We start from the raw sequence: 13,842 nt of genomic DNA on the forward strand, positions 1-13,842 counted from the left end.
ACAACCTCTTGGCGTATGGCCAATGCCTCCCCCTCAAAACGCCTTTAACGGGGAACCCTGGGATCACCGCTGCAAGGGGGTGTGGGTCACCGCTTCACGCCCCCCCCATTTAGGAAGATAGATTAAAGGATTTTGCTGAAGGCTTGAAACCGCCAAGTTGTGACATTTTGCTACGGGGAAGGCAAAACCTGCCAATGCAGGAAAATTCCTTTCCGACCCTTCAACAGTGACCCTGACGTAGCAGCGCCTGTGTACCTGTGGAGAAGAGGTTAACCTGCAAAAGAAGACTTAACTGAGGGAGGGGAGGGTGGGAGAAGCTCTGGAGCTGACTGCCGCTTTGCAGGTAAGATTCACTTTCTGTTGTGTGGGCAGGACGGTTCCTCCCCTTACTTGGCCAATCCTCTGGCAACGCCTCCCCAGGCGGGATTGGGTGATTGGCTGAGGTAGGCGGAGACCTCCAGGTATCCAGCCTGGGGAGGATGAAGCCAGCCCAAACTACCAGGAGTCGCACTGGGATCCAGGGGGCTGCGCATGACCACGCAAAAGGCATCCCCCATTTGATGTGGGGAGCGGTCATTTCTTCTATCCGACCCTGGATGCAACAAAATTATGAACACCTTCAGCAGTGAAATAATGGATTTCCCCCTTTTGGATATGTGGTGTAAAGCAAGCTCATTACAAAGAGATACAGACTGTTTCCTATCGCAGATGACATTAGCGGTATTTAGCACTAGGAGACTATTAGTGCAACTGTGCAGAGAGCCAATGTCAGGAGTCTGCACTGTTGGGAATCCAATGCGTCCTGTGCCACAACTCAGAGGGCACCTGTCCTTTGAAAACCCAAACACGTCCCTTCTGCTCCTTGCTTTGCTGTCAGATAACCTGCCCTCTTCAAGAGAGAGTGAGAGAGCAAGCAAGGAGAAGCATCAACCTTAACAGACCTTTTCTTCTCCATCTTGTTGGTGTTGTAGATGGAACCCAGAAGGAAATGTCTGCACAACAGCAAGGTGGAAGACTTGGGGCTGCTCCCCTTCCCTGAAACAGGAGCTCACATTGACTTTTTATTCACTTAGGGAGAGCTGTTAAGACCTTGATCAGAGGTGGGGAACTTTGGACCTACAGGCTTCATTAGGCCTGCTATGTCTCCCTGTATGGCCCATGAGGCCATTATGGTCACACCTTACCCAACTGCCTTCAGGTGTGGGGCTGTTAAAGTTGCGGTGGCACCTGCAACTCCCCTTGTTAAGGCGCTTTGAAGGCCTAACTATCAGTTGATTGTTGGGTCTTCAAAGTGCAGTGCAGGGCTCTGTGCAAACACTGATGATGAGCTGATTGTTGGTGCTTGAAGAGAGCCCTACACATCCATCATCACTTGCCTGTTGGGGCTTCGGAGACTAGCCTTGATAATCAACAGGAATTGTCTGGGTCCACCAGGAACTTCCTAGTGCAGCTGAAGGGACTGGAAGATGTCACTTGAATTCAAAGTCCTTCCTTGAGCCCTTTAAATCTAAGTCACTACCCCTGGCAACAGAAGAAGAAGAAATCTCCATTTATAATCTGGAATTTTCCCCTCTCTCCAAAGGAGGTAGTTTAGTCAGACAATTATTATACTGTTTTTACTTTTTTATGCACTTGGAGGTCACATCTGTTTTTAAAGCATTGGGGTTGATTTATGTGGGAAATCTGCACAATTTTGGCTTTAGTTAAAAAAGAGAAACCAATGTGGCAATTTTGGCCACAAAATAATAGCTTTCAGGGCAAAGGGGACTCTAAATTTCTCTTTCTTTCTTTCTTTCTTTCTTTCTTTCTTTCTTTCTTTCTTTCTTTCTTTCTTTCTTTCTTTCTTTCTATACCAGGTGGTCCCTGAAGACCAACGCTTGACAGTTGCAATCATTTTAGTGCTCTGGGTCTCTGCCCTGGCATCATCCCTCATTGATAATATTCCATTCACTGCTACAATGGTAAGTTGCATTTTCTTCTGTTAAGGGGCTGGAGGGGAGAGAAGTACAAAAACAGAAGTGTATACCTGGGCCAGTAAAGGTTTCCTTCCAGTCCTCACAAATATCAGTTTACAAAAGCCTGTTTGTTGCCAAGGGGTCCCTTTTGATAATGCGTTGGGATGCCAGATTTAAAAGTTATGGTACAATAAAAAGAAAAGTGTTTGAGATTCAAGCTTAGTGTCTTTCTTTTCTTGACTACCTTGAAAAACTGTATCCCACACCATGCAATTTCACCTGCAGACTTCCAGTACTTTTAATTATACTCTTTTAACCTTGGGCTAAAGGTCAGAAATTCCAGTGTTAGTGTGACACAGTTATTCAACAATAACAAGAAACAGATATTCCAAATCTGAAATGTAATGAAGAAAATGAATAAATAAGCTGTTGCATCCAATGGTGTCCCTCAGCTGGTAAGGCTCCCTTCAGAAGAACAGGGAAGGGAGCAATTTTCAATAAATCTTCCTTCCCCTTGCAACCTCCCCATGCCCTAAATCTGTTTTGGAACAGATTTCAGGCAAAGTGGACGGCAACAAGAATTGCTGGAAATTGCTTCCTTCCCCATTCTGTTGGTGGAAACCTTATTGTCAGCTGAGCAATGTGGTTGGATACATCGCAAGTGGTTTTTTTGAAAGATTGATTAAAAACATGGTGGAAATGGAGCAAAAACTCTTTCAGGGTCAATGTCCATTGCAATGCTAGTTTGATTAAAACAACAACAACATGGTGAATTAGAATTAGGAGAACCATCACGCCGATCATCACTCGTTTTTCAGAGCACATCAAAGCAGTGGTGCTGTTACAGAAGGATTTGGGGGCGCAGAAGTCTAGGACCTCATTTTGCAGGATGAGCAGTAGCACCCCCAGATGCAATCAGGGTGGCCTGCCACATTTTGAAGTATGTGAAGTAATACTCACACACAGCCTTCTAATACAGAGGGTCCCATAAGACCATGAAGTCCCCAGGACCATGAAGTTCAGAGCCTAAAATTACCTTCCTGAAGCACTGCATCAGTCAGGGAATGACAGATAAGCAAAGCATAAAGATTGTTGTAAATACAAAGGAAAAGCAGTATAAAATCAGACGAGGAAATCAATGGCTACAAGAATTCAAGATTTATTTAAGACATGCCTATGCCACAAAGGGAGAATCTAGTGTTGAAGATGGTCGGAGACAAAAGTGGGAGACAAAAGTCAAACGAAAGAAACATGAGATTATTCCTATATTGCCACTTAAAGGAATGGGGTTGCTATTCCAGATCCGGCTAACATATGATGCCTTCCAGTGTGTAGGGAATGAAGGGTGCTGCTGCATTTGAGGATCATGGCTACAGCGGAAATCATAAGCCAAATATTTTTGGATTATGCTCACTGCCTCTTTTAAACATTTTCATGGATATAGTTTAAGCAACTGTTGGATCTTTTATTGGTAACCCAGTTGTTTTTAGTATCCACTACCAGTAATGAATTAAGAGCTTTAAGATCAGAACTAATATGGTTCTTATATTATTAATCAGATTATGGCCTAATATGAACATAGCCGCATTCAACTCTTCTTGATAAAGCTGCCTTTTCTTTTTACAGGTTTACAGTTGGCATTTTAAACTAGGATAAACATGATAAATCCCACAATATGTGCTTTCAGTTTAATGAAAGTTTTCTGATATTTTCCACTGTATTTTTTTTTAACTGGAAAGGCTCTAAACCAGGGTCCAACATCTAAATTATTCATTTAAAATATAAATGGAATCTGATTTTCTTAGCTTGATTAACTTAATAGTTGGTAATACATGACAACACTCTATTTTCAACATTGTCTGCATTTTAATAAACCATTATTAACTAGGCTGCATATATTGAAACACCTGTTTACATTTTATTACTAGGGTCCATAAATTCATTTATGTTAAATCACTGTTTAGGTCTTTCTTCCTAATACAATGTATTGAACCATTGTACCAATTTAGCCATGCCCAATGTGTTTTCTGCAAAAACTGGGTTTAGGTAAAAGGGCAATTGATACAATGGGGTGTATGTTGTTCTCATTAATGTGGGTGGCCGTTGTTTTAAAAATGTATGCCTTGCCTTATGCCAAATAGGTGCAAGCACTAAAATGTTAGCTGACAACCCAAAAAGCAATTACCGGTACAGTTAAAAAGTTTTGTTCGGCTCAGAACTTTAGGGCTACAGGAATTGTGCTTGACTGCTAGGATTCACCCACCTATCAAAGCAGGCAACTGGTGGTTTACAAGTGTGGGTGGGCCTGCCCACCTGACAAAGCTGACCCACAGGGATGGCGGAGATAAGAATCTGGCCTGGCAACTGGATCCCATTCCCACTGCTGGTGTATGAGGATAGATTGATGGGCAAGTGATAGAGCATGCTTGGAATCTTTGCCATGTGCGGCAGAGTACAAGGAGTCATAGAATCATCCCTTGGATCAGAAGACCAACACTTCTTTGGACTATGCAACCTCTTTTCCTATTCCTGTGTCTGCATGTGCGGTACCCCTTTGTGCATTTCCAGTTTAGTACTAAATCATGTTCAGGTCAAGGCTACCTTCCTGATGCCGATTACAGCTCTATTTCACTTAGTGACACAGACGAAATTGTGGCATGGAGGCAGTATCACTGCGGCTTTTGTATTGCTTTTAAATGTAGGAAACTGCGTTATAGGGCAGCTATAACTTCATAATGCAGAATTTGAACAGTGCTGTTTCCGTTCCTTGCAGAAGGAGAGGGATTAAAGGCTAACAGCAACTAGCATCACATTGAGAAGTCAGACACATAATTGCAGTGTTGGATACGTAGTTAGAGCAGCCAGCCTTAAGGACCCTAAGCCTAGTGCCTCAGAGAAAATCAATTTTTCAGATAAACAGAGATTGATCAACTGATAAAGAAAGTCTTCCAAGAGCAAGCTATAAACAATAAGACACATGGAGAGAGAGAGAAAAAAAAACACATTTGAAAACAGAATGGCCATAGTAAATTAGTTTTCTTCCTCCTCCCCATTGTGTAGGCCCAGTCATTGTATATACCCTGTCATCAATGGGCAGGAGGCGTATAGCATTTCTAGGGCATTTCCTGTGACAGGAAGCATCCATGATCCCCACTGTTGCACTTCCAACAGCTTTAGTGCAGACCCTAATTTGGACTGTCTTCCTTATATACCTTAGCCATGATAGGATGTCCTGCTTGCTCTCTACTCAAATGTTAAACCTGCGTCTACACAAGGAGCCCTTCTTTTGAGTGCAGTCTCTTTTGTGCTAGTATTTGCTGAGGGACTACTGGTCTCAGGGGAGGAGGAAGGGGAGTGCGGTGGGGGCGGGCCACCCTGCGAGTCACCAGTGAGGGGGGTGACAAAATGCCTGGCGGCACTCACCGTGGGGCCTGCAGCATGCCCGAGCCACGAGTCTCTCCTGGCAATGACGCGGTGGCATGGGCGCCCGTAGGCTCCATGCTGCCCCAAATGGTCCACCCACTGCCTCCCCCCAGCTGTAGGGCGGCTGAGTGGGAGGAGGCAGGCAGACTCCTCGGAGGCCCTGTGGAGCATCCTGCCCCAGCTCGCCCTGCCCCACAGACGGCTGGCCCCACCCCTGGGTGCAGGGCAAGCATGCCACCCCAGGTGCCCAATCGGCTTGCTCCACCGCTTAAATGCTCTGTCCATGAAAAGATACTAACCATAGGAAAAAAATTTCCCCACTTTCCTGTCAGGATCAAGGATTCAAACATAGCCTTTCTCGAAGTTATGGTGCTTTGTCAGCATTTGGACCAGGGAGAACATTCATTCGCATTTGGGATCCTCCCAGAATTTCCATAAAAGAAGCCTACCATGATTTTTCCCTGAATGTTTGACCCAATGCAAATAGAAACACCATCACTTATTTTTTTTTAAAAAAAAGGAACAAAAAGTTAGACACCAGGCTCATTCTGGTACAACCTGCCTCTACTCGATTGTGCTGTAACTGGCCATCAGGTGCGATCGATGTAATTGTGTATTTAATGTATATAATTTAAATCCCTTGCCATCATCATGTGATCTCAGGGCAAATCATAACAATTTAAAATACAACACCAATAAGGACAAAACAAGTAAAATATAACTATATAGAGTGGAGTAGTAAGTCATTAGTAAAATAATACATTAGTATGGAATATTTTAATCAATATTTCCCACTTATTGCCTACAGATTCCTGTACTTCTCAACCTCAGTCAGGATCCTGATGTGAACCTACCTGTGAAGCCCCTAATCTTTTCACTGGCTATGGGTGCCTGTCTTGGAGGTAAGCTTTGATGTCAGGCTGTGATCCTGTACAGAGGTGATTCTACAGTCTTATCCCACATCCTGATGGACTTGAGATAGCCTGGGAGAAGGAGAGGTGGAAAGATGATTGTGTGTTTGTATGTTTCCTGGTTTGTTTGTTTGCTTGTTTGTTTACATTTCCCCTCACATTCAAAACAATGGGAGACAAAGAGGTGGGAGAAATGTAGCCATGCTCAGAAACGTGTCTAAAGCTATTCCCACTGCACAACGGAAATTTTCCCCTGCACACAGCCTGTGTCCCCCTCAGATTTGCTCCAGAGGGTTTGGTGAACTCTTAGAATGGATTTAGGGAACATGTGGCAGGGAGGAGTTGAGTTCCATTGCACAAGTGTAAATCCTTGCACCAAAAGAGCACATTAGTTGGATACCACCCTGTGTAGATATGATGGACACAGAGTTCTTTGGAAAATGCCACCTCCAGTGTGAATGTTTATTTCTTTGACAAAACAAAACAAAAGAGGAGCTGCATGAGCCAGATTTGGACTGTGGTATGGGACAGGTGAGGGACGCGGGTGGCGCTGTGGGTAAAACCTCAGCGCCTAGGACTTGCCAATCGTCAGGTTGGTGGTTCGAATCCCCGCGGTGTGGTGCGCTCCCGTTGCTCGGTCCCAGCGCCTGCCAACCTAGCAGTTCGAAAGCACCCCCAGGTGCAAGTAGATAAATAGGGACCGTTTACTAGCGGGAAGGTAAACGGCATTTCCGTGTGCTGCGCTGGCTCGCCAGATGCAGCTTGTCACGCTGGCCACGTGACCTGGAAGTGTCTCCAGACAGCACTGGCCCCCAGCCTCTTAAGTGAGATGGGCGCACAACCCTAGAGTTGGACACAACTGGCCCGTACGGGCAGGGGTACCTTTACCTTTTTATGGGATAGGTGTACCTCGGCTGACTGTGATTTCTGAGGTTGGGCGCAGCCGACCTTTATCTGCCAGGGGTTAACCAGAGTGAGGCCTGCTCTTCTCTAGTCTGCTCTGAAGTCCCACCCACTCACCTTGGCCTGGATTGGCCCATAATTCAAAAGTGACCCAGCAGAAAAAGCCTGCCAATCAGAGCAGCCAGCACATAGATTCCCCAACTGCTTCCCTCCTGACCCTAGCATTGCTCCTGGGTGAACTGGAAACCACTGCACTGGGCCGCAACAGCCAGCCACCCCGTTAAGCAGCCATTTCCACCAAGCATTTCCCTATGAAGCTGTGACTTGTCCCCAGAGGCCAATTGAATAAACCCTGAACAAGAAAGGGTGTATTTTTTCAAATTAAACTTAAACCTGCCGAAAGCTTTTGACCTGTTTGGTTTGTAGGATCTCACTGCTTGCTGGGCCAGAGCTTTAGAGTAAGTAGGTTTACATCCTGCCTGATTTTGTTATTCGAGCAATCCCACAAAAGGAGCGTTGTGGGTTTGAGTTCATTTGCAATTTAGAAGAACAATATAGAAGAGCCATCTGGTTGCTTTTTAATTCATCTTCATGCTGATTATTCCCTTTCATATTCCATGAATATTGGCTATGAATAAGTTAGAACAGAAAACTTGCAAGGACAAAACACGCAAGAAGCTTTCCCCCCTGCCGCTCTCCAAGTAAGAAGTAAAACAGTGAGCTAACTGCTGCTTTTAGAAGAAAGAATAATTACTATTACGTTGAGTGAGTTTAATGAAACATTCTGAAATGTTTTTGAATTATTTTGTCCCTCCCTCCCAGTACAAAAGAGCAACATCTCACTCAATGTTTCATTCACCATTCATTCATTTGAAATCAAATATGACCACCAATTTTCACTGAAATATTCTTTCTTCAGAGTTCACTGTAGGGATGTTGGAGGAATCTGTTGAAAGTGGATTTATTTATTTTACATTTACTGTACATGCCACCTGATTGTAATAAAACCTCTAAGCAGTATACAAAATAAACATTAAAACAATCAACTAAAACAGTTGAAAATGGGCATTTAAAAAACACTCAAAAGACAATTAAAATAAACAGTAAGCAAAAACACATGCCAGCATTCTACATGTCAGTTTAGGCTTGCCTAAACAAAAATGTTTTGAGCTAAGGTGCCTGTCTAATGTCAATAGGCAAGGCGTTACATAATCAATAAGGGACAGCAGAGGGACACGGCGCTGGGATAAGGGACTTTCCCGCCAAATAAGGGACGGTTGACAGCTATGACCCTCAGTGCTACTCAGCTGAAGTTGATCCCCTTTGAAGTTGTCACCTGATGTTATAATGGCATCAAGTGAGTGGCAGGTAGGTGACCACACCCATCTGTCACATTTGGCCTGCGGCAGGGGGGAGTGAGAGCTATCTCGTGCCTGATCTTCTAGTTGTTTATGGGGCGTAATAAAGCTTCAGAAGAACCATCATCCCATCATCCCATCTATTGCATCTCACCTTTTACAAAATAAATGTTTTAGCAAAAATCCTCCTATGTTGTCCCAAAGCCATTAAGTTCCCAGTGCATTTGAAAGGTTGCTGAAAAGTCTGTCCTGGATTTTCCATCCCTCAGGAAAGTGAGAATAAAATACTTGTGCCAGAGTTGGCAATTGCTTTTACGAATTTTGCTATACTTCACAGCTACAGAGATATAATACACATTTTGCATATTTATTCACACAATAAGGAAAGAATTTTGTTGAAGTCAGCATTATACTCTGTTCCCAGGCTCATATCAACCAGTTCATCTTGGTTTTTTCAAATATATATATTTGAAAAATCTGACTTTCTTTCTAGATTCTCTGTGCCTGCTTAAATCCTGCCACTAAAACATCCATCAAAGGATCTGTGTTTGCATTGACTGTCTCGCTCCCTGTTTCTGTAGCGGTACTTAAGCTAAAATCACAAGTCTCCTTTTGTAACCTATCTTGCTCTTCCTTTATTCTCAATTTTTGCCTAAAAATGAAACTTCATGGTCCAGTGCTTGGCTGGTGCCTATTCAGTAGAACTCTGCAAACCTCTCTTACATGTTTGCTGCTTCTGTCTTTTAACACTCCCCTACCATCTGAATATAAGGATTCCTTGTTTGCATCTGTGCTTTCTCATCCATTTTTCAAGGTACTCCCATTTACCTAATGGTGTTCTGCCCATGTTTTAAAATTTAATTTGGTCCTTATTTAATGTCCATCCTTTCTACCTATCAGTTATTCTTTCAGTTCGAGGTATAACTTTGTTCTTGCCTCTCTACCTCAAGAAACCATTCATCATCTCAACAATAATTTGCTTCCAGTCTAGCCAACCTGTTATCTGCTTTGAAGGCTATAGTGCATCTGGGATCTAGTCTCCAAGCTTTGAATTTCTGTAATACTCAGCCAGCTGTGCTTTGAACAAGCTTCAGTATTTTGCTCTGCCATATTGTTTTCTTTCTAGAACAGAATGTGGGGCTGCCCTTGAAGACTTCTTGGAAACTACTGGCCCATAAACTGGCAACAACCAGATTAGTGGCTGGGATTCTATCTAGAACTATCTAGATTCCTTTGTGTCAGCTCCTAGAGTTGTTGAATTTTTCTGATGTGTCTAGTAACTTCATTATGTAATTTTCAGTGTATGCTGAAGATGCATGTTTTTACTCTGACCATTGACACTTGAGATATATATTTTAGAACCTGGTTATCTGGAGCATTTCCACCCTCTTTATTTTACTGCCAAATGACTTTAAAAGGAAAATAACTTGGCTTCCTTACCAAAAGGATCATGCAATCTTTAGGTTCGCAAAGATGCAGGCTGTACAATTTCTCATTTGGAGAGTTTTTGTTTGCTTGGTTTCTCTTGTAGCTGTAAGCCAATGGCCGCATAGCTCCTTGCTTGTTCCTGGAAGCACAGAGAGAAGGAAACCTGCTAAGCTCCATCCCCACTCTGGTTAACACTTTCATGTACGCAAGTGTGGGTCAGTAACTGTATATTACAACACAGTCTACAGCCATTATTCAGTCTACTGGGGAAGCTCTGTCCTCCCCATCTGCAACTCTCCTAATTGACTTCCGGGGCCCTGGGTTAGAAAATATGCACACCCAGGACTTTTTTTCCAGCTGGAACTCACTGAAACTCAGTTCTGGTACCTCTCAGGTGGTGCCATTGCCATTCTAAGAGAACAAGGGAGGCATTCATGATGAGATCCAGCACCTCTTTTTCTAGAAAAACAGCACTGTGCACATCAGGCCTGAATTCAAGCTTGACTACCCATGGCTTTGACCTATTGCACGAAGTATTGCCAGTTATTGATGCAATGATGAGAAAGTGTTGCTGCTGTTAGTATGTACATAGCCATTCCCGGCTATCTTCTGATACATTAAGGTGCTTTGCATTACGAAAAGAGGAAGACTGTAAGAGAGCAGAGATGGAATTTGTGTCCAGTCAAAGCCAAGTGATACTTGGCATCAATAAATCCTGATAGTGGTAAGATGCCAGAATGTGCTGTCATTTATATAACGCAGATTTGCAGATTTTAAAAATGAGAGCAGGAAAGATGATGGAAAAGCACCCATCCATAATGGACTGGTAGATATCACAATGGATAGCAACTGGAAACCAGATGAAGATAGAATAATAGTGAGACCGCAAATGAAACATGTCAAGTGTACAGTCACCGTGAAGCAGTAGGAAAATATTTCATGTTAGCAAATTCCCTGCCAAATTGCTAGAATTCATATGTAAATGTGAGCATGAAGATGGTCTTAAAGTTGTGTGGATGAATGTTTGTCAATTCCAATTTCCTTTCTCATTTGGTTTTGGCCCAACTTTCACATCATGTCCATCTCAACTTTGGGACCTCATTTCTTGCTGCTACCTCATTTTAACCTTACCTCCGGCTCCTGCATGCTTTCATTCTCCTTTTCAGTCTTATTCAGTTGTAGCTCAGAGATGCTAGCCACAGGGAAAAGTAGGGGAAGCTGAACAAGTTTACCCCATCCTACTTTATTTTCCTCCCCATTGCAGAGGCCTATCAAGAGGTCCGCCAACTTCAGCTTTTTCCAGCTTGCAAGAGAATAATGTTCAAATTCTGTCCAGAGGCTACAGAGTAGGGAAACCAAATTGGATGTAATAGATTTTCAATTACTACTGGGATTAGTGCTATTCTCAAACTGTCACAGACTTTTCACAAGCACAGCTGCCATGGCGCTAACCTCTTGCTGATCTCAGTGTTCCAGTCACAATTTCTTTGCAAGATGAGATGCTGTAGCTGCCCTTCATTTCATGTCACAAATTGCTAGTTTCTGGTCCAAGCCTTCCCTGCTCTTGTCAAGATCATGGCAAAGGCCCTTATTTCAGATTTCGTTCCAGTGCTCCCTTAATCTAAATCAAAAGCAGCCTGTTCACACAGCAATGAACGAATGACACAGCTCATCTGGAAGTTCAGAGGTGGGTGACTATAGTCTTCCACCAATTTGGAAATGATGGAGGCACTGGCACAATCTTCATGATTTTTGTGGTGTTTGGTCTTCTAAAATGCCCAAGCAGCAATGCGGTAGGTTTGAATGGCGTGTGTGTGGGAGTCTGTGGGAGAAAGTATTCCTATCCTTTGTTGTTAACTCCTTAAAGTTACTCCTTACAGCAGCTTTTCATTTAAGGAAAAAAGTCAGGGCTTCTGTTTATTTGCATTTCTCCCCAAAGTAGCTTTTAGAAATAATAATTAATAATTAATAATAATCACCTTCACAATAGAATCAGATGTGTTGAAACTAAGAAGTTTGAGGGGATGTGGTAATATAGGAACATATTGTTTTTCATGCATGGTGGGAATGTAAATTTGTCCACACATTCTGCACAAGGGTCTTCAATATCAGTTCCAAAATTGTTAAGCAACCTCTCTCACCAAATCCAGCTTTAGCCCTGCTCTCATTAAACCTAGATTCTGATTTTACTATTCAACAAAAATATCTACCTTTCTTTTCACTGACGGCTACACATCTGGCATGCTCTGGTCCATGGGGTCACGAAGATGCGGATACGACTAAATGGCTAAACAACAACAACATATTTGGTGATAGACTTTTTTTTAAAAAAAAAAAAAATAATCCCAGGCTGAGCTACCCCTTGAGGTACGGTTCATCAATATCTGGGATGGCAAAAATCCGCCAACCGCATACAAATCGATCTGGACAGCCTGATACAAAAACACCCACCCACCCCATTCACACACTCAGGAAAACAAAGTTCACCACAGCCAATCACAAACAAGCAAACACACCCTAGGCCAACCCCAACCTCTCTCGCCATCAAAGGAATGCAAGTGAATAGTAAAGAGAACCCGCACAAGTGATGCTGACACAAAACCCCACACATACATTAATTAGAATAGAAGCATTGCCACCCAACCCCAATCCCACTCACATGCCCCCCTCCACCTCTTTCCCCCTTTTCTTCCTAAGGTAACACTAATGTCTCAACAAATGAAACTGATCTGTGGAAAATGTAACTTGAAAAAAAAGACATTGCATATACTTTTAAATACATCTTTAATTAAAAATACGTGTTGTTGTTTTTTTTATAAAAAAAACAATATCTGGGACAGGGCTATTTCAGAGTGACTAGCTGGGTAGCAAAAGTTGTTATAAAGAGAGACACCATAGAAAATTTCTTCCACTAGTTTCGCAAACATGTCTATGGAGAGCCTAGGTTGACCATTTAATGCCCTAAGATTATGTAAAATGACATTAGACTCTTAATGGTATGTCCCCCCCCCCCCGTGGACATTGTATTAAATCAGATTTAATAAAAAAAAAGAAACTAAGAAGGGGAGAAAGCTTGTGCTGCTGCAACCTTATTCTTCTTCAAGTAGACAAAGAAACACCAGACACTTAGATCTACAACTCACACCAGCAGCCAATACAGATTTTCACGCGGAAAGTCAAGGAAGCAAAATTATAACAGAGTTAAAACAATTCAGTTGCAGTTAGAGGGGACTCAGGGTCATACTGCACAATGCTGTCTAGCACAAAGTACATCTGCATGTGCAGCAAGGCTGTGTGTGTTGGGGGTAGACCAGAAAGGCTTGGACCCCTAGTTCTCTGCATTGGGCCTCAGAACTCTTGTCATTTTAGGCAACTAATTGTGCTCCAGTGTAAAGGACACATTTTGAAAATAAGCACTTCATTCTATTGTTCTTGCATGCATTTTTTTTTGGGGGGGGGAGAGGGAAGGAGCAACCCATCATTTTTCATTATTCCTCTAATCAATAGCCCAACTTGCTATCAGCAGAGATCTGTATCCCTCCCCACCTGGCTTCCTAATCTCACTTTCATTTTATCTTACTCATACATTTTTGTGTTTGAAACAAATAATCAGCAAGTTTCTCAGAATATTTGCAGAAGATGTTGTTTTGGCAACACAGCTCTCTCACACTCACTCTCTCTCCACCTTCATTGAGGACAAAGACAGGTCTGCCTCTGAAAACCTTCAGCTATTTATAGACAGGGAGGTTATTGTTCAGGTGATATCCTTTCAGGTGCATGTGAAATGATTGATTTCCCCCTCCTTTGCAGCTAAGTCTGCTAGCTGATCTAATTGAGTGGCAAAGCCAAAAGATAAAGAGCCTC

General features: G+C 42.9%; 1 protein-coding gene across 2 annotated transcripts in view; it reads left to right on the forward strand.

Annotated features, from left to right (window-relative positions):
• OCA2 (OCA2 melanosomal transmembrane protein) overlaps positions 1–13,842 on the forward strand; it is a 165,788-nt gene that overhangs the window by 121,985 nt on the left and 29,961 nt on the right. For both annotated transcript variants that reach the window (XM_081858972.1, XM_081858971.1), the window contains exons 21-22: positions 1,857–1,961; positions 6,187–6,280. In XM_081858972.1, coding sequence (XP_081715098.1) covers positions 1,857–1,961; positions 6,187–6,280 — 199 coding nt within the window. The remainder of the gene's footprint in view (positions 1–1,856; positions 1,962–6,186; positions 6,281–13,842) is intronic.

This window comes from Podarcis erhardii (genome assembly GCF_964252035.2).
Source record: "Podarcis erhardii genome assembly, chromosome: 4".
Taxonomy (NCBI): domain Eukaryota; kingdom Metazoa; phylum Chordata; class Lepidosauria; order Squamata; family Lacertidae; genus Podarcis; species Podarcis erhardii.